General features: G+C 38.7%; 1 protein-coding gene across 3 annotated transcripts in view; it reads right to left on the bottom strand.

Annotated features, from left to right (window-relative positions):
• Positions 1 to 21,893, bottom strand: part of OFD1 (oral-facial-digital syndrome 1) — a 43,994-nt gene that overhangs the window by 14,047 nt on the left and 8,054 nt on the right. For all 3 annotated transcript variants that reach the window (XM_014544319.1, XM_014544320.1, XM_014544321.1), the window contains exons 2-13: positions 19,736 to 19,834; positions 15,572 to 15,772; positions 13,750 to 13,818; positions 13,632 to 13,662; positions 11,827 to 11,934; positions 10,352 to 10,488; positions 9,858 to 10,031; positions 7,690 to 7,796; positions 5,219 to 5,338; positions 3,181 to 3,254; positions 1,383 to 1,474; positions 271 to 460 (exon numbers count right to left, since the gene is read on the bottom strand). In XM_014544319.1, coding sequence (XP_014399805.1) covers positions 271 to 460; positions 1,383 to 1,474; positions 3,181 to 3,254; positions 5,219 to 5,338; positions 7,690 to 7,796; positions 9,858 to 10,031; positions 10,352 to 10,488; positions 11,827 to 11,934; positions 13,632 to 13,662; positions 13,750 to 13,818; positions 15,572 to 15,772; positions 19,736 to 19,834 — 1,402 coding nt within the window. The remainder of the gene's footprint in view (positions 1 to 270; positions 461 to 1,382; positions 1,475 to 3,180; positions 3,255 to 5,218; positions 5,339 to 7,689; positions 7,797 to 9,857; positions 10,032 to 10,351; positions 10,489 to 11,826; positions 11,935 to 13,631; positions 13,663 to 13,749; positions 13,819 to 15,571; positions 15,773 to 19,735; positions 19,835 to 21,893) is intronic.

The raw sequence follows: 21,893 nt of genomic DNA on the forward strand, positions 1-21,893 counted from the left end.
GAGGGTGACCCCACTGGCCAAACCTGAACAGCAGAGGGTGAGGGGAAATTGGTACAATCCAGAGAGGCAGATTTGTACAGTTTAAAAATATTTCTTCTTAGTGACACTACTAATATAACAGCAAGCAAAAAGGCAGTAACTTCAAATCGAGAATCTTAAGTGCATAAAATTTTTCTGATTGAAGCCTCCCTTTACAGGTATTACCAAGCAGTTTCATAATACTAAGCTAATACGAATTACAAAGACATGCAAATCAGGAAAAAGACATACGGTTTAAGAGATGCACGTTTTCATTTCTGCTCTCTTCCAGTTGTTGCATAAGTAATTTATTTTGAGCCTGAAGCTCTAGTTTCTCTTCTTTTACAAGTGAATAGTCACTCATCTCTTTCATCTTTTCATTCAGCAGGTGGTTTTGCTTGGTTATTGCCAAGCACTGGGACTTGAGAGACTCGAGCTCAAGCTGGAATTGAAAAAAACTTGCATTTTTCAATGTACAGTGACTGCAGTACTGCTTACGCAAAAGCTGGAGGGTTGCTTTAAGCTGGGCATCACAATGTAATTAAGGTCACTGGACAGAAGTCTTATTCTCTGCAGTAAGAAGAGCCTGACACGGGGGAAGTTCATCCAACCTTATACTTATGCTGAATCCTGGCCTACAAAGCAAGTGCTTCTGATTAAGTTTATCACCCGTTTTCAAGATGCAACTAAAGTCCCATAGCAATCATAGACTGTAGCAGTTCTCAAATATGAAAAAGTGAACTATCACAAACATGCTGTAGGCGCTTTCCTTTTCTTTGTACATCTCATGTTTGCATACAAACCCCTACAAAGTTCTCATATAAGTCATTGCAGCTGCAAAAATACATTTTATGTGCACGATATATTCAGGTATGTCAAGGTCTAGCTCTGTCCTTCAGACAGCACATGTGATGAACAGAAGGAAAGTAAAGTGGCATGTGAAAAACACATTTCATTCTGTTTTAACCTGTAAGGTCCCAATGTAATGATGGGAATTTTCACCTTCTGCTGATAAGAAGGGAAGAGGAGGCTGAGGCAGAAACTAAAATGCACTGGCCACCTGCTATGGGTTAGGCACTTAAGTCAGCACACCAAGGAACCTCAACCACCATGGAATGTGGGCAGCACCCCAATGTTAAGGAACTTGTCTGAGGCACACAAGCAGTAAGGGAGAGACACAGGATTCAAGCAGAACTCCAGGCCCCAAAGGATGTACTTCCCATGCTTCCCTAGGAGACTAAGACTGAAAGGAAAATTTAAGTTGGGCCACCACCTTCTTAGTCCAGTAACAAGTTATGTATGATTGACACTAAAATTCCATAAACTGCCTAACATCTATTTCAAAAAATAGGCTTAGCAATTACCTCAAGTTCTTTCACACGAGTTGCACAATGATAGAGTTCTTCCTTTTTTGAATTAAGAGCCAACAGCTGCTCTTGCAAAAGTATAGCTTTTTCTGAAATAGAGAGCCAACCAATTAAATATCATGTTTTTCTAGTGGATACAGAACTCATTTAAGAATTTATGGCCAATGTCAGACCTAATGACCATTATTTCATCATCTAAAATAGCAGGTGTCAGAGCCCAAAATCAGTAGGGAAAGTAAGAAATAAGCCCTTTTACCCAACAGGTGATGGAAGTTAGTCCTAACGGTCACATATGTGGTGAGCTTCCTCCTATTACACATACCAACCAGAGTTACACCAGGTGCTCAGAGCCCTCATGCCCAAAGATCTGAATTTCCTTAAAAACAAAGATTTGTCTTATGATTTTATAGTCACTATTTTGTCATTTTTACTTCATCTAATACAAGTCTACTATGCAGATATATCATCAAAAAATAATTAGCTGACTACGTAATGGTACTAATTCCTAAAGAAGTACTAGTCTCCACAAGGTAGTCACAGAGGAGCAGCCACACGCTGGGTGTCCTTACAGGTCTCCATCAAGTACCCAGCCCTGGTTTACTCCAAGTCCTTTGAAATTTCCACTGAAGTTCAACTTCTTGTCACAGGCAAGTTCCTAGAAATATACTGAGAGGTAAAATACCTAGAGATTGAAAAATTATTCAACTTTCCTAGTCCTGGGCCAATTCTACAACAGTTCAGGGGGTTATAGAGAAGTGAAAATATCATGAAGCATAAAAATATATTAGAAGTTAAAGAAATAAGAAACCGGGTCACAGGGAACAGAGAAGTTAAAATAAAATTTTCCGTAAGTAAAAAATGAAGTCTCTCAAGGTAAAAACCACAATGAGATATCACTTTGAACCTATCAGAATGGCTATCACCAATAAATCAACAAACAACAAGTGCTGGCAGGGATGTGGAGAAAGGAAACCCTCATACACTGTTGTTGGGATGCAGACTGGTGCAGCCACAATGAAAAACAGTATGGAGGGTCCTCAGAAAATTAAAAATAGAGCTGTCATATGATCCAGCAATTCTACTTCTTGGCATATAACCCAAAAAAACCCCAAAAACACTAATTTGAAAAGATATATGTATGCACCCCTGTCTGTGTTCACTGCATCATTACTAGTAAACTCAGCCACAGAAAAAAATGAAATATTGCCATTTGCAACAACATGGATGGACCTAGAGGGTATTATGGTAAGTGAAGTGAGTCACAGAGAAAGACAAATACCATATGATTTAACTTATATGTGGAATCTAAAAAAATAAAAAATAAACAAAACAAAAACAGACCCATAAATATAATTAACAAGCTGATGACTGCCAAAAGGGAGGGAGGAAGGGAGGGAGGTAGATGGGAGAAAAAAAATCCTCAATACCCTACTTTCTCTCAGGTTAAGCATCATTTTTAATATACCACTTTTCTTGTTTAAAAAATATATATTTTATATTTTGCCCTGGTCTGTGTTGCTCAGTTGGTTGACAGTCGATCGATGTTTCTCTCTCATAAATGTTTCTATCTCTCTGTCTCCCTCCCTTCCTCTCTCTAAAATCAATAAAAACATATTTTAAAAAATGCATATAAAGTTGGGTAAAATCCTGCCAGTAAATAACTGACCTTTGTAAATACACCAAAGGTTAAACAGGAAGGTTTGCAAAAACATAGTGAAAGACAATCATTATTTTTTAAATTTTGTAAAATTGAAAGGGCAAAAAAATGTATAATTTTGTAGTAACAATGAATCACCTTTATTCTTTCTGTCTTCTTCAACTAGTTTGTTAGTTTTGGCAATGTAGTCGTCCTTCAGCTCAAGTTGATACCTGAGAATCAGAATGACTAAAATGAGTTTCTTGTCACTTTCATGGACAGATTCCTATCAATGTGTGAGCTTCTGTGGCACCGGGCGCTTAAGGGCATGAACATGGCCATACATAACTTCAAGGTCTCTCAGTACTTAAGGCCAGAGATCCAAATTCTGAATATACAAAGTCCAGTAAAAGCCTGCTGCAATCCTGTAAACTGGGTCCTGAAAACTCATGTTATTTTGAGGTTCTGAGAACAATTATTCCACAGTGGTCTGGACTGACACAAAAAAGTAAATTAAGTTAAATTTACACTGATACAACTGACTCTAAATCCCAAAAGATAAGAAGTCAGTGACATCCCATCCATCTGCCTTGCCCTGCCCCCCACTAGAAGAACTTTTGCCTCAGGAACTGGGCACAGTGTTCTGAGCCAACGGTCGCCTTCATGTCTGGGTTAGCAATACTAAAGGCACACTTTCAAGCAGTTTTACTTATCTCCACCAACTGCTACTAGCAGACTTTTTGGTTCAGAGATGGGGGGGAGGGAAGAGAAGCACTCCTGTGCTGAGTATCCTGTGAACTCCAACCCTTGGTAAAGTCATAGAGGATACCCAAAGCAGACAAATACCAAACGGCTCATGATACGTGTGGCAGTGTAAAGTTAATATACACACTTATTCATTTATTCCTAAAAGTTTAACAACTACAGATATGTCAGTGTTTGCTACTATACTCGAGGAGCTCACATAAAAGTATGTAGCGATAACATCCATCATTTCAAATTCACTATATGGAAAGGTACTATATTTTTATCAGAATTCTTTTAAGAAATAAGCCTCAAGATGGTGAAGGCCTTGGGGGGGAGGGGCGGGAGCGGGCTAGAAGGGATCAATAGGAAAAAAAGGGGGACATGCATAATACTTTCAACAATAAAGATTACAAAAAGAATGAGCTCAAGAAATATGTGCAAGTACTATGTAATGGAATATCAATGACAAATTATAGGCAAGGCAGTAAAAAGAGGCCAATGATTAAGAAATACCAGAGCAGCTCAGTTGAGTCATCTCTTCAACAAGAATTCATTTATTCAACGAATATTAACTGAACACTTATTATGAGCTAGACCAGGGGTGGGCAAACTTTTTGACTCGAGGGCCACAATGGGTTCTTAAACTGGACCAGAGGGCCGGAACAAAAGCATGGATGGAGTGTTTGTGTGAACTAATATAAATTCAAAGTAAACATCATTACATAAAAGGGTACGGTCTTTTTTTTTTTTAGTTTTATTCATTTCAAACGGGCCGGATCCGGCCCGCGGGCCATAGTTTGCCCACGGCTGGGCTAGACACTATACTGAGCACTGGTATACTGAGAAAAGTTATCATATGGGCTTAATATCTTTGCACTAAGATATTAGTCACTGTAATACAGTACAACTCAGACTATAGAAAAGCCATAGTAACCAGTTATCCGTATTTTCCTTTCCCTGTTTTTTTTTTCCTTCATATAATTTCAGTTTGTTTCTTTTGATTCTGGCTCTGCAGAATCTTGAAGGAATACAAGGCACATGTCCCCTGACAAACACTATAACCACTAGGTAGAATAATTTATAAATTATTAGATATTGCCATCTTAGTGGCAGTACGAGTGGGGTAGAGGAAAAGAGAACTAAAGGTGATTATAATTCCACTTTTATAGCTTATCAGCAGTGTGAGCTGAGAAAGTCTCAAGGTGCCCTAAAAATAAAAGCAAATTAAAGGGCCTCAATACATGTTAGAGAAGCTACGAGTAAGAATGAGCAGAGGATGCTATTCTCTGTACTGTAACTTTGTAAAACTATCTTAAATACTCATGAGAAAGGTTTGACTGTCAATGAAAACATGAACTTTCACCAGAAAATGTTAGTCTTATCTACTTCACTAGTGTTGCCATCAATTTAATTCAAACATATTACTTATTTAAGAATGCCAAACAATTACTTTAGAATTTCACTCTTGAGCTTCTGGTCATAGGTCTCTTCCATACTCTTTATATTCAGCTCCCTTCTCTTAAGTGCATCAGCCACAGTTTTATGTTTTTCTTGTTGTATCTTCTGGGACCTGAAATTAGCAAAAACATAAAAAGCAGATTAAAAAAAACTGTAGTATCTGAAATGAAGATTTTAAGAGAAAAAAATAACGTGATTTTTAGCTCCATGGACTAAAACTGTCATGTTACTGTTGAAGCATCCATCTTATATAAAAGCTGTTGTTTGAAATTTTAACCCTCTATTTCTGGCTTCTGTAAATGCTTGCTGGTTTAAATAATAAGGAAAATAAGACGACTCCCATTGCAGAGAGGCCATTAAACCTTCCCCAGACGAAGTTATCAGTGCTGGAATCAGGCCAAGCCTTTGGTCAAGGTCTCAAAGCCCCAGCACATAGGGCCCTTTAAGAACTTGCAAAGGGAACCGGAAAAACCCCATATTTGGGAGACAAAGAAGGTAAAATAGTATAAATATGGGAAACTTCGTGTGTGATTTCACCCAGAATTTGAGATACATTTTCCTCTGGGCCCGTGCGTAATAAATGTAACTCCATCTCTCTAAGCGTTGCTTGGTTCTTCTCCGGTTTTTCTGTAACACTGTCACCTCTGGGAAATAAATGGAAAGAGCCAGAGTCCTCCATCATCTATTTTATGAACTGACCTTGACCGAGTTATGCCGGATCTGAAATAGCAGATGGAGCAGCATGGTGGCACCAGGCTGCAGGGAGTGGGAAAGTGTCCAGACCAAAGTGCTTTTTCACAGAAGATAACCCACACTTAAACAGTTAGAGATGATAAATGGCCATAATCAACTCAAAGGTGAAAGAATAATGTTATTACAATAAAGCTACATACCTAACTTTAGTGTACTTTAATACTTATTCTTCTGTAAGATTGTTTCTGTGAGATTTAACTGATTAGCCCATGGGTATTAAAGACAGATTTGTTTTTGGAATTTAATAATCTAGTGATTGAATATTGAAGAGTGCCAAACAAGAAAAGGTAGATGAATCAATGAGAACTTCCAAATACTGAAGAATGGAATGGTCTTCAAGTGAGACCTTAAATCAACCACAAACCAATTCCAGATCCAGGGAATCAGGTTCATAGGTACTTAGATCAAGCCATGGGAAATGCTAGGGCAGCGGTTCTCAACCTGTGGGCCTCGACCCCTTTCACAGGGGTCGCCTAAGACCATCGGAAAACACATATATAATTACATATTGTTTTTGTGAGTAATCACTATGCTTTAATTATGTTCAATTTGTAACAATGAAATTGGGGATCACCACAACGTGAGGAACTGTATTAAAGGGTCGCGGCATTAGGAAGGTTGAGAACCACTGTGCTAGGGAAAGCTGATCATTCTAAGAAATAAAAGCGCTATGCATTAGCTCCCTCTGCTGGCTAATCTGTACATGCTTAGAAGGAAGAGTTAGGGGAAGTGGAGATAAAAGTGATGATATAATCATGAGCTATCTCCACCCAAATTTTGTCACTTTTCTTTGCTCTCATGATCAATTTACCACTTCACTACTGCCAAAAACAGAGAAATAAGTTAGGCAGAAAGGAGAAATCAAATGAATTGAGCCTATATAAATGAGAGAACATGCCCTAGCTGGTTTGGCTCACTGGATAGAGCGTCGGCCTGCGGACTGAAGGGTCCCGGGTTCGATTCCGGTCAGGGGCACAGGCCCGGGTTGCAGGCTCGATCCCCATTGTGGGGCATGCAGAAGGCAGCCAATCAATGATTCTCTCTCATTATTGATGTTTCTACCTCTCTCCCCATTGATGTTTTTCTCTCTCTCTTCCTCTCTGAAATCTAAAAACAATGAGAGAATAACATTAATGAAGATTAGGCACAAATCCTTTAATGAAATAAGAGTATCTATGAGTGTCAATAGCAGAACCTAATGGGAAAGAAAGCTTATTGCATAAGTGAGACTGGTGAGCTTGCTATTAATGGCAGGTAAGATGTGAAGAATTAAATATTGGTGAGTGCTTTAAAAAAGTACACACACATCAGTTTCACCCAGTACAAGTCAAGTCAGAGGCACCCCATTTCCTCTGACAGCAAAGCAGTTAAATATGTCTGCAATTCAGTTACTTTATGCATATGTAACCGTTAGATCTGAATGTAAGTGTGCAACATGATTTCTTAAAGTGTTGTTAGCTTCTTCAAAGCACTGGTCTGGTTTTACTGTAGCCTGATGATGGTGTCTCACTCTGCTATTCATCCCAATGTGTAATATTTCAAAAGCAAAATCCTAGTCTTTGTTTCTCTCAACTTGTGCCTTTTAAAACCAGGTGATGGCACCTTTACAACCAAGAACTCTAATTGGCAATTAGCATTAGAATAATTAGATGTATTTAGTTCTTTTTAAACTCACAGACTCTGAATATTAAACATGAAAACATTACTTACACATCAAAAGCTTCAATTCTTTGCTTCAGCTCTGCTTCTCTGCCTCTTAGCAAATCAATATCTTTTAGTAGAAGCTGCCTTTGAGCATAAATTTCTTTTGTCTCCATCTGTACAGGAAAGCATTAATTTTTAGCAAACAAGCTAAAGAAAATAAAACAGATTTGAACTAATGAACTGCTTCTTACATTCCAGAGGACAAAGTACAGACATTGAGAGGAACAATTTCACTTTCAAGAGGTTCCACCTCAAGGTATGCATTTTGCCTGTTCTACTTACACAAGAATTTACTCCCTAGCCTAATGACTGTTAAGCTACATTACCCTATATTCCTAACATCCCTTGTGTAATTATTCTACTTAATTAACATCTGTTACTTAAAACTTTGATAAATTCTTCAATTAAAAAAAGAAACGAAATATACATTCAACAATAAAACTTAACAAAACGGAATCCACATGGTTCAGCAGTTGTTGCCTGAAAGTTTCAATTCATAGGGGGTTCTGACTCAGCATAAGCAAGCTAGTATGGAGCCCCAAAACACAGGCCACACTTTTATTTGTGTGTTTACTGAGCAAGGATTTACTGAATATCATGTCAGAAAGCACACTGGGAGCTGGATATGAAAAGATGAATAGTTATAGTCCCCATCTTTTAAAAAATTCACAATTTACTAAGGGAGAGAAAAACAATCATACTACAATGTGATGATTTCACAACCAGGGTCCAGTCTCCATGGCAGGATGACGCCTAAATGAGTACATCAATGGGAGTCACAGAAGGTGTACCAGGAGGTGACATTTAAGCTGGAGTTTGAAGGACAGGACAGTTTTAACAGGGAGAGAAGGGGACAGACATTCGGGTGGCAGAGTAAAGACATGGTGCCTTTTTGAGAATGGTAACCATTTCCAGAGACTTCAGGGAATCCATGACTAAATGGAGACTGGGGCTGTTAACTGGTTGATCTGATCTAGTCAGTCATCTACCTTGAAGATGAAAGTGTTAGTGTGAAAACAATCCATCATCTTGAAGACCAGTGCTTCCATTTATTTTTATAGCTAAAATGAGTGCAATTCCCAGAACTGCTACACAAAATCATAGATGGAGTTCAATCACCATTAATAACTGTGTCTTACTGAGAGGCTTCAAGTAAGGATTGATGCCAGGAGGAAGCTTTTTACTTGACCATCTCCTGGCATTAGTAGTTCTGGTTGTACATAGGAAACCATGCACCCAATCCAATCAGGTCCGACTCCCCCTTGGGAAAGGAATTGTTTTTCCTAAAGGGGTGGATCCAATCCCTCCTGCTGACACGCACTTCCCGCCACTCCTCAACCTCTCCACGTCCTGTCCAGTCACTTTCCTGGGTGCCAAGATCAAATGGATGACACTTACAGCCCTGGATCCCTCTACTCCTGGAATCTTCGCCTTTGCTCAGATAGAAACACACTGCATTTGGTTTCCAACTTCACCTAGAAGTTCAATTGCAACTCTGTCCTCTTGGTCCACCCTTATTCTTCCATCTGTCAATATCCCCAGACCTACTCCTTGATGTCTGAGACTGCCATGTAGCTGTCCCTTCTCTCCTCCCTGGGTTAGTAGCCATCCACCCTCTGTTCTGGTTCCGTTCGCCATCATGCTGAACCCCAATGTCTTCAACTAAACAGGCTGTCTTTCTCAAATCAAATAAATTCAGCTCTATAAAGCTCCACTCCCCAACCACCACCATCTTTCTGCTCTTACTGAGCTTCCAAATCCTCCCAAGAGCTGTAACAGAACAATCACCTACAAGTACCTGACTAGTTCTACTTCAATTCTAGGTTGCCCACCCCAGCAGGGACCCCAAAACAGCTCTAGCAGTCCTGTCTGCTTCAGAGAGCTGCTCTGCTCCACCCCCCCCCCCCCCTTCTGCCACTATACTGCGAGTGTCTCACACTTCTGACATGGACATTCACTTCCACTTTTCCTTCCAGCAGTCTCAGAAAAAGAAGTCTACAACATCTTTTCAAGGCTGATTCTCCCATGTGCATTCTTGATCACAGTCCTTACTGGTCCTCTAGGGCCTGAGCCATCAATTGTTCCATCAAATGTCGCATCTCACTCCTGGACTTTGAGCCAATCTACTAACAGCTGTGGAAAGAGCCACCCATTAAACAATTTTAAAATATTACCTCCTGGTGTTTCTGAATTCTCTCAAGGGACAACTTTTCCCGATTAAGGAGGGCTTCGGATTTTGCTTGACAAGTTTTCTCAACATCACTCCAGAACTTTGCTATTTCCTTTTCAGACTTTCTTTTCTCTTCCATTTTAATTTTTATTATTTCAGCATTTTTGAAATGCTTCAACTGCCAATTGATCAAAAAAAATTTTAAGTACCAATAAAAATACTAAAAAAATAACAACAGATTTTCCATGGTTAGGTTTAACATTCCCACTCTATATTTAGTTTAATTCACCTTTACTTTCATCTCATTCACTGTACCTATCAGGATTCATTCAAAAGGCAAAAAGAAATGACATCAAAAGGAAAGAAAAATACCATGCGCAACAGTCTAGTATCACATTCATTAATGAAGATTCTAGATATTTTCCTACATACCTAAGATTAAGAATGAAAAGACAAGCAAAAATATCACTTTTGTTAATAGCGACAAGGTAAATTTACCTTTTCACGCATTTCTGCCTGAAGCTGTTGTTCTATTTCTCTCTTATATTCACTTAACTTCTTTTCTAAAGAGTCTAACTTTGGATGCTGAGGGCAAGCACCTGCAAACTCATCGTCAATATGCTGAAGCTTCTCAGCTATTAAAAAAACACAGGCAGTTAGGGTAGAGGAACGAAGTCAGGTGAGCAAGAGGTCTGTTCAAAAGCAAAGAGTACAGGGATGTGAGCAGGGAGATCTGCGGTTTACTTTGAAATAATTCAAAAAATTAAGATAGATTACTGGATGGACAGAAAGTGATCAAGCAAGTGTAACACAAAATTAATGGTGAACTGTAAAACTTTCAACTTTTTGAATGTTTGAAAATTTTCATCATAAAATGTCAGCGAAAACTTTATAGACAATAAAAAAAAGATTAAAAAAAGTCAGCAAAAAAGAAAGCAAAGTTTAAGTCAGAAAACACTGGCATCTCTTTCCAGTCTCTAAGTGCCAAAGCAGAGAGTTCTTTTATTGGTCTTTGGTGAAAATTTAGTCATATGTTCAAAACACTGACCTTAAAATGAATCAAAGATCATGAATTTCAAGTTTTCCATTTTACAGAGGACACAGGTGTCCTTAGAGTATAGGTGACTCCCAGAGGCTAAGCAACTATACAATAGCGTTACTGGGACGAAAGCCAGGTCTACTGATTCTCTCATTCCAGTGCTCTCTCCAGCAGACCCACAACCCTCAAACCAAATGTGCATTGGAATCAAACGTTAACAGAGTGCAAACCCACACCAAGAGTGCAATCCCAACCATGTGAACACCAGTGCCCACCAAAAAGTATGCACAGGAAAAAAAAAGGCTGGCAGACGTAGATTAAGATCTTTGAACTAATCGTCTAACAAGTTATTGCTCCTTATGAGTAAGGAGGAGCCAGGATTAATCACAGCATTTTAGCCAGCTGTTTCCCTTCTGAGCATACGCCTAAAGGCAGGATGGTACTGTATGTAGAAAGGCTGTACCATGGAAAAGGATCTGGATCATGGACCAGAAAAGTTGGACTCTAGTTTCTGACCCACACTGGGTGTTTCCAAGTTGCTTTTCCTTCATCTGGCGACCTCATTTTCCTCAACTATAAAATGAAGTGATGGGCCGCTGACTTTAGTTCTTCACAATGTAAATAGTCTAGATCTTCTCACATTAGTGGCTATAAGATAAAGTTAGATGAGACGCAGGGAAGAGCCTCCCAGTTGAGGTTCAAACCAACAAACAAAAACATGGGCCTCTGCATCACCCTGGTGATCATGGAGGGAGGAGCAGCACTGAAGATAGGACTGGTCCCTTCCAGCAATGACACAAGAGGAAATGAGCACCTCACCTGCAGCTTACATCCCTCCCAGTCTAGGAACACAGATAACATGGGAAAGGATGTCATTTCCTTCATTCAAAAAGAAAACAGAAAACCTAAAATTATGAAACAAGCCTGCAATTACCAAGGGAGTCTTTGCTAGGCAACATCGGACTTGTCTGAGTATCTATGTCACAGGTCTCTTTAGCCTGATGATATTCTGCCATTTCTTTTAGAAACTCCACGAGAAAACCTAAAAAACACAATGTACATAAATTTGGTCTCACAACTTTCATTCAACCATTGCTCAGTCACTGTTTATAAATTTTGGGTTTATAACATTATCCTGTTTTACATTATGTATTTTTAAAGAATAGTTTCTGAGGGAAGTCCTTCCCAAGCACAACACAAAAATCTAGAAGTGATAAAGAGAAACATTTAACATAAAAATTAAGAACTTATATGTGGCATGAAATAAAGTCAAAAGAAAAATGATAGCTGGAAAAAATAGTTACTATATTTTGGAGACAGCACTAATTTTCATATCAAAGAGCTCTTACAAATCAGTAAGAAAATTCTTAAAAGGGCATGGACAAAGAGCTTAGAGATAAAAATTTTAATGTCAAATAAACAAAATCATAAACAAATGCAAATTAATACAACAGAGAGATCCTATTTTCCCAATAAGACTGCTAAGATTAAAACTCTGATCATACTTGAAGTGCTGACAAGGGAGTGGGGAAACTGGCAGGCTCAATCACTCGGGAGGCAAATTTGTCAATATCTGTGTATTCAAAATGAACATGACCTTTAACCTAGTCTTTCCACCTCTAGGAATTCACACGGCTACACTTCCACAAGGACACAAAGGGTGTACACACTGCACACTGCTTCTAATGGAAAAACCCAAAAAAGACAACAAAACCTCCATCAACAAGTGGTTAATTAACTACATTCTTTTAAAAAATAGTCTAAATATGGCTATAGAAAAATATATTGGTGGCTAAAGAAAGCAAATCAGAAAACAGTTATCTATAGTATGACCTCATTTGTGAATGTGAGTTTTCATAACAGAGACATAGGTCCCTGTCAGGGAATAGACAACAGTTAGGTGCAAAATATCTTCCTACATATTTTCTGATGGCCTTAACCTCTTTTTTTAATTTTTTTAAATATATTTTTATTCATTTCTTACAGAGAGGAAGGGAGAGGGATAGAGAGTTAGAAACATCGATGAGAGAGAAACATCGATCAGCTGCCTCCTGCACACTCCCTACCGGGGATGTGCTCACAACCAAGGTACATGCCCTTGACCGGAATCGAACTCGGGACCTTTGAGTTTGCAGGCTGACGCTCTATCCACTGAGCCAAACCAGTTAGGGCGCGGCCTTAACCTCTTAATTGGAAGTCACCAAGTTTTAAAATCACTTCATTTTAACAGTAGCTATTTTACAGTTAGTCCAGAGTTCTATACAAACTTTGCCACTAGGACTCCTGACATGTCTGCTATTCAGTTTTTGAGTTTTAGAAATTTTACTAGGATGCTAGATGAAGCTGAAGTTCAATTGATGTTTCTTTCTTTTCAGCCATATTAAGCTTTGAACAAAGGAAATTCATCCTAAAATGCTACTGGAAGTTTGAAAACACAGCTGAAGTACAAACACTACCTCTATAATTATTCAAAGTGTATCTTATTTGAGTATCTAAGAGCTATTAAAAAATTGAAGTTTAGAGAAAATGATCTCCATTTGTCAAAATAATAGATGGATTCTTCTGCTTATTCAAAAAGTCAGGTATTGTCAGCAAAAAACAAAACAAAACACACACCATTATTTAATTCAAATTAGATTCCCTATTCTTCCCTCTAAAAAATTTTAGTTTCATATACTTTTATTGGAAAAATACATGACAAAGATGGTACTATATCTCTATAAAGATGAAAGCTCCTACCTTTTTTGTTTTCTTTATCAAATCCTGAGACCTATTAAAATAAAACATTTCACTTTTATTAAACTATTGAGGTATAATTAACAAACCAAAGCAGGTTATAAAAACTAAATAATCCTACCAGGGATTTGTAGAGACTGGATTCAGGCTTGATTTTAATGAGTTGTAATAGATCCTGCATAGTAAATACCTTAAGGAAAAAAAATATTAATTAAGTAGACATTTTTACATTAATGTTTAAATGATGAATTAAGATGTTTCTAAATATGACTAGTAATCATTTTCAGATTAAATAAAAAATAAGATTATAACTGCTCATATAAAATTGAAGCTGTTTCTTATACTACTAAATAAATTACAATAAACATATTGAGATTATATGGATAAAATATTTTTTCTTGATCATGTAATTAATCTCCAAATATTTCACAATGAAGATGATATGGCTAACAGAAATGACAGAAATGGTTAGTGCCTTACAGATGATAAACACTCAAACATCTGATGAACCAATGAATTCATGAGTGAATTCCAGGGCCTTTCAATTGCAATCATTTTTTTAAATATTATTGCTTCAAAATGTAAATAAACTAAATTTTTACTGTCTTTACAACTATGAATGACTAAAGTATACTGAAAATAGTTTTAAACAAACATTTTGGGTAGCTATTCTTAATATATTTTCCTAGTACGGCACGTATCACTTACTACATCTACGCTGAGAACACTAACATGATTTTCTATTCGTTTTCCTTTAAAGAAAATATTCTGCATGGCATTTTATAACAGTAAAAACCTGCAATCATGTGAGGTAGATTAATTACTGCTCTAATCACTATATAATTTGCTATTGCTCATTCAATAAATAAAACTGTGAAATGTAATGACAAACTTAGAGACTGATGGACCAAAAAAGAATTCCTAATGTTAAGTAAAATTTGGTTGTTAATGAATAAATATAGCTTGTGTAAATAAGTTTTTCAAATATTAGAACTGTTCATGATTTCTTAAAACTTCTGAATATAAAACTTTTGGTCAATTACAGATAGGATAGAGAGAGCCAAAACAGGGGTAACACAAAGTGCACCCTAATGTCAACTATGGATTTCAGGTGATAATGATGCCACAACGTAGGCTCATTAACTGTAAAAATGTTGATAACGGGGGAGGCTGTGCATGTATGAGGGTAGAGGGCATACGGGAACTCTCCCTTTCTGCTCAATTTTGCTGTGAACCTAAACTGCTCTAAAAAGTTAAGTCTACTTAAAAAAAATATATGGAAAGTTTGCTATACCTGCCTTGAAAATACTAATAAAGTATGACAAATATATGTTCAATGGTAATGGTAGAGGAATAGTTAAAATAATTAGAAAAGTGATAAACATGTGTTTTAATATTTGAGAACACCACGGATTTTTTAAAAATTAATCTATTCCTTCTGTTATATAATCACAAAGAAGAGACATATCTAGAAACAGAGACTGTGGCATCAGTTTAGATTTTAGAGATCTAGATTTACTGCCCTACGTTGCCACCTCAAAATCCTGTGACCTTGAGCAAATCACTCACCTCTCCAGACTCTAGTTCCTCATCTGGGACACAGGTACACCTGCAGTGTGACTAGCCCAGTGCCAAGCTCACAACAGTCAACATAAATGGCAGTTATGAGTCTGAGTCAACTACGTGGCACATAAGATCAATTCTAGCTCTGAAACATTTCGTGATTCTACACATCACAATTTAACAAAAGACTAATGAAGATTCCAAGGAACTGATATATCAAATTGAGTACTCCTTTGGTGCATTATCTAAAAAATAACTGAGAAATGGACCAAGACAGCCAAGGAGCACTCAGCTACTGTGCAGCACTTTATTATCATCTTGGTGGGGGGGAGAGGGAGGCTGTTAATAGAAAATTCGGAAACAGTAAGGAAAAACTTTACCTTTTCTTCTGCCAAGCCACTTTCTGGGAAGAAAACCGAAAGTGAATACTCATAGCCACATCTTTGTAAATGATCTGCCACTAGGGAATTAGAAGCGCCTATTAAAAGGGCGCTCCCTTCCACTGAAATGGACGAGGGACGCATTTCTCCGCTCAATACAGGGTGCATCAATTCTTGAATGAGTTGCTTTCTCAGTTGTGTCTAGTTCAACGACAAAAAAGAGAAAAGAGACAAGAGGGAAAATACTTTTAGCAGGATTTTTGCACTGGAGATAAACATTTGCCACACGAATTAGAAACCTTTTATTTCCACAGTGGTTCTAAACCCATGGACAGAAGTTAGAACTTATTTGTTGCATACTTTGTCTTACCCTGTGAGACAAGCAGCCCATGGGTTCTGCCCAAAGAAGTCTGCTTTCACCAGTGAAAGCTTCCCAAGTGAACTGGTGGTTAGTCAGAACACATGTCAACTCTTACTTGTCTTCCCTAGGAGCCCATTTCAGCAGCCTTTGGTCAAGACACCAATCATAAGAGAAAATTCTGCTGCTTCCTCAACAGAATTCTGTGGATTGTTGGAGGATATGAAAACAATATTGGGTGAAACCAGTTTATTGAGCACATTGATAAAAATAAAATTGCCCAAAAGGAAATAACATATGCAAGAGAGAAATCAGTAAACCTAAAGAAGGCTTATTAACATGCACTTTCATATATAGTATTTACATCTCAAGACATTTTATAAATAAGGGAATTTAGGTTCAAGGTGGATAATTTTTTCAAGGTTGTAACTAGTGTTATTATTCCTTTGGGTTTTAAGAAAATCTCTAAATTAACTGAATTACTGGATATTTGTTCTCATCTATTGTGCATATAAGCTGGAAACATAATTGGGCTGAGCTTAAGAGTATGCTGCCTATATCCATGGGGTTCAACACTAAGTAGTATCTAATGTGTTCATATTAATAGAATACAAGCAAGAAACAAAAGGAATTGCTATACTTCTATCTTCTATCCTTCAGCTAGAGAGAAGTATATAACTACCAGCACAGAACAAGATTCATACATCAAAAATCCTATAGTACAAAAGACATTTATATTGAGCAGAATATGCATGTTCTGCCTCATCTAATGTCATTCAGTAACAGAAATAATAAAACAAGGAAAGTGAAACTACAGCATTCTCCACCAGTAAAATTTAGAGGTGATTTAATGAGATATGTAATATGCTGAAGAAGTAGTATATTTAGATCCAGCTTAATTGACAAAAGTGATCCAGGGTGTCCTGCAAACAAGTACTGAAATAGGATAAAATTTAAATGAGTGACATAAGCAGGTTAAAAGGAAAATAAAAGAATAAAATTAAATGACATCATAGATGAATTCCCATACTGACAAATACAAAAGGCATGCCATCTAGCACTTGCTAGAAGAAATGAAAAGACTGGCTGGGGGCTTTCCAGCAGCCAATGCAGAGAGAAATACCCATTCATAATTAAACCTTGAAATGTCCCTAAGGTAAAAATAAATACAATTACTGTGGGGGGGAGGGTAAGTGGGAGAGAAGAGACTTGGGAATCCTTCTGAGACATCTTTCAAGAAATTCACAGACTGAGTAGACTCAAAATATGAAAAGGCCTTGATAAACTTTAATAGTTATCTGTGACTTCGTACTTAATCATAAATACAAATTCTTTTCAAACATCCAAATAGAATATGAGTTAGGCCACTAAAAAATTCAATAAGCAAACTCACCCAACCACAGTCCTTAAACTGAGAAAATAAAAATTAGCTCAGACTGAGAGAGTAAAACTCTGCCCTGCCATTGACCAAGCTGTAATTCCAGAAACAGCCAGCTGCAAACAGGAAACATTTCTCCCAAGAATATACTGCAGCTATAGAGTGAACAAGGTTAGAGCATAATCCCGATATCAAAGCCGAACAAAGATAGCCAAGAAAGGATTAGTCAATTGTAACTACAGATAGGAAGCCAAACAGTACCAAATCTAATCCAGAAACACAGAAAAAGAAAAAAAATTCCATATTCAGGAATACAATAACCATCCCACATTAGGTCTAGTAATGCATTACACACTACAATTAACTCCAGGTGGGTTAAAGTGTTAACTATAAAAACTGAAGCCTTTTAAGAAAATTTAAAAAGTGAATATTCATGCTATTAGTGGAGAAAAATTGACTGAGAATAATCAGCAAAAAAATCAATGGATTTGACCATATAAAAATATAACATCAATATTTTAGAGCCAAATTAGAATTGAACACCAAAATAAAAGTATTACCACAAAAATGACAAAAAAAGATTGTTTCTATTAAAAGAATTCTTACACGATAAGAAAACACTAACAACCTAAAAAAATGAGCAAGAGACAAACTGCCAATCCATGGAAAACAGACAAATGGCCAGGAACTATGTGCAACATCATTAACAATCAAAGAAATAAATACTAAAATGAAGGCTGCTTTTCAATCTTAGATTGGTTTTTTAAATGTCGTGATAATAATACTGGAGTGAGACGAGCATTCTCAAACTGCTGGTGTCATGTACACTATTAAAATCTTTCTAGAAAAAGAAGCCAAGAGCCTTTAAAAAAATGCTTATGCCCTTTGATTTTCCAGGATAAAGAGTCACACAAGAACATTATTAAAGCCACTTAATTAGGCAAAAATGAGAAATGCAATTGCAGGATGTATAGACCTAGGTATAACCTATTCAACATTTTATGTGTAAAATATACTTCTGAAATAAATATATATAGTAATGAAAACACATTTGAACTACTCCTACTCCTTGCTGTTAATTTATATATAAAGTGTATTAATAAATATTTGCTGCCCAAGCTAAATATTAATCAGGGGACTGCTACACAGATTATACATACATCCAAACATGGGCCTGGTACCACTGAAAATGAGGATTTCAATGAACGTTTAAGGACACAGGAAAATGCTTATCATATAATATTGAACTAAGAAGAATACACACATACACACACACCATTATGCCAGTAAGTTGCTGAATCAGAGATGACTTTCCTCCTTGATGTTTTTCTGTATTTTTCAGGTGAATCTGAAGTGATGCTGTGTGTTTTTTAAAGTTACAAAAACAATGGGGGAGGGAGAAGAAAAAAAAACCCACACTCACTTTTCTGTAATTTCCCATTTTAAGGGTAAAATATACTTCTGAAATGTATATAGCAATGAAAACATGTTTGAGGTAATCCTACTCGTTGCTGTTAACATATATAAAGTATAATAAATATTTGCTACCCAAGCAAAATATTCACCAGGGAACTGCTACTTAAATTACACATACATCCAAAAATGAGCCTAGGGCCACTAAAATTAGGATTTCAAGGAACGTTTATGAACACAGGAAAACGCTCACCATATAATAGTGAACTAAGAATAACACACCGTTATACCAGGTGGTTGAATCAGATGACTTTCCTCCTTTGTTTTCTGTATTTTTCAGGTGAATCTGAAGTGAAGTTTTTTTAGTTACAAAAACAATGGGGTAGGGAGAAGTAAAAACAAACTCATTTCCTAAACATCACATTTTCAGTGTAAAATATACTTCAGAAATGTATATAGTAATGAAAACATGTTCGAGGTAATCCTATCCATTGCTAGTAATCCTATTTCTTGCTGTTAATTCATACTAATAAGTATTTGCTGCCCAAATTAAATATTCAGACCTTTCCATGTATTTTTTTAAAGTTCTCATTCTCCAAACTATTCTACGGTAAGCAGCACACGTAACGTTTTCTATATGGTGTCAATGTCGTTCATTCCAACATGACTATTACAAAACCACGTATTAACTCAGGAACCTACAAACCAGCTTCATAAAACAAGCCTAACCTTACTAAAATGTGTTCATTTTATCAAGCTACTCGCTCCTATCTGAATGTCAGTCAATAAATCTATTTGAATATGAAGACCGGGCAAACTCTAAACTGTTTGAGAATGCTTTCCAGGATAAAGAGTTATACAAAACATAAAAACGTCCCTCCCCAATACCATCTGCATATCGTATTATTTGTAAAACCAAGACCCCGTGGGTTTAAATGCGGACTCCCTATTACCGACTCCCTATTACCGCTTCCACTTGTAAATGTTACAGAACAGATATGCCTAAAGCCGATACCTTGAGGGAGTCCAGGATACCTCGGTCCTTGAAGGTCTGGTACAGCTTTCTACGTAGTTCGTCTTGAGTCAACACGTCCTCATTAAAGGGCATGGTGAGCTGGAAGAGAAGATGCCGACGGTTACTGGGCAGGCAGAGGGCACGGGCATTTCTGAGGACGGAACAGTGGCTGACCTTCGGGAAAGCGGGAAAGCCCCGCGGGGACGGCGCTTTCACGACAAGCAAGAAGCTTCGTCCCCCCACGTGCGCACCTGGTTGGCACTTGAACAAAAACAAACACGAAGCTTCGTCCCCTCGCGCGCACCCGGTCGGCCAAAACAAACAAGAAGCTTCATGTGGGCGCTTTAACGAAAACATTAAGAAGCTTCCTCCCTTCAAGTGCGCACCCGATTGGCACTTTAACGAAAGAAACATGAAGCTTCGTCCCCCCACGTGCGCACCTGGTTGGCACTGGAATGGAAAACGAACAGGAAGCTCCCTCTCCTCACGCGCACCCGGTTGGCGCTTTCACTAATGAACACAAAGCCTCGTCCCCTCACGTGCGCACCCGGTTGGCACTTAAGGAAAACAAACACGAAGCTTCGTCCCCTCGGGCGCTTGAACGAAAACAAACACAAAGCTTCGTGTCGGCGCTTTAACGGAAACATAAAGAAGCTTCTTCCCTTCAAGTGCGTACCCGGTTGGCGCTTTCACGAAACAACCAAAGGACTTGTATGCAAGCATATAGGCCTAACCAATGGACACAGACAGAGGGGTGGGGGATGGGGGTAACGTGGGGGTAAGGACACATATGTAATAAGTTAATCAATAAAGAAATTTAAAAAAAGAAGGTTCGTCCCCTCAAGTGCGCACCCGGTTGGCGCTTGAACAACAAACATGAAGCCTCGTCCCCTCACGATTGGCACTTGAAGGGAAACAAACACGAAGCTTCGTCCCCTCACCCGCACCCGGTCGGCGCTGTACGAAAAGAAACACGAAGCTTCGTGTCGCCCCTTTAACGGAAACATTAAGACCCTTCGTCCCTTCAAGTGGGCACCCGGTTGGCGCTTTCACGAAACCACCAAAGGGCTTGTATGCAAGCATATAGGCCTAACCAATGGACACAGACAACAGGGGGGCAAGGGCATGAGTGGGGGGATGGGGGGTAACGGTTAAGGACACATATGTAATAACTTAATCAATGAAGAAATTTAAAAAAAGCTTCGTCCCCTCAAGTGCGAACCTGGTTGGCGCTTGAACGACAATAAACATGAAGCTTCGTCCCCTCACGATTGGCACTTGAAGGGAAACAAACACGAAGCTTCGTCCCCTCACGCGAACCCGGTCTGCGCTTTAACGAAACGAAACACGAAGCTTCGTCCCTTCAAGCGCGCACCCGATTGGCACTTGAACGAAAACAAACAGGAAGCTCCCTCTCCTCACGCGCACCCGGTTGGCGCTTTAACGGAACGAACACGAAGCCTCGTCCCCTCACGTGCGCAGTCGGTTAGCGCTTGAAGGAAAACAAACACGAAGCTTCGTCACCTCACGCCCACCCGCACCCGGTCGGCGCTTTAACAAAAACATTAAAAAGCTTCGTCCCTTCAAGTGCGCACCCGATTGGCGCGTTAACGAAACAGGAAGCCTCGTCCCCTCACGTGCGGACCGCGTTGGCGCTTTAACCAAACGAACACAAAGCCTCGTCCCCTCACGTGCGGACCGCGTTGGCGCTTTAACCAAACGAACACAAAGCCTCGTCCCCTCAAGTGCGGACCGCGTTGGCCCTTTAACCAAACGAACACAAAGCCGTGTCCCCTCACGTGCGCACCGCGTTGGCGCTTTAACCAAACGAACACAAACCCGTGTCCCCTCACGTGCGCACCGCGTTGGCGCTTTAACGCTTTAACCAAACGAACACAAAGCCTCGTCCCCCCACATGCGCACCCGGTTGGCACTTGAATGAAACAAACACGAAGCCTTGTCCTCTCACGCGCACCCGGTTGGCGCCTGAACGAAACAAACACGAAGCTTCGTCCCCTCACGCGCACCCGGTTGGCGCTTTAACGAAAACAAACAAGCAGCTTCGCGTCCCCTCAAGTGCGCACCTGGTCGGCGCTTTCACAAAAACCAACAAGATACTGCACCCCACACGCGCACCCGGTCAGCGAAACCAACAAAA

This window comes from Myotis brandtii, unplaced genomic scaffold (genome assembly GCF_000412655.1).
Source record: "Myotis brandtii unplaced genomic scaffold, ASM41265v1 scaffold359, whole genome shotgun sequence".
NCBI classification, from domain to species: Eukaryota; Metazoa; Chordata; class Mammalia; order Chiroptera; family Vespertilionidae; genus Myotis; species Myotis brandtii.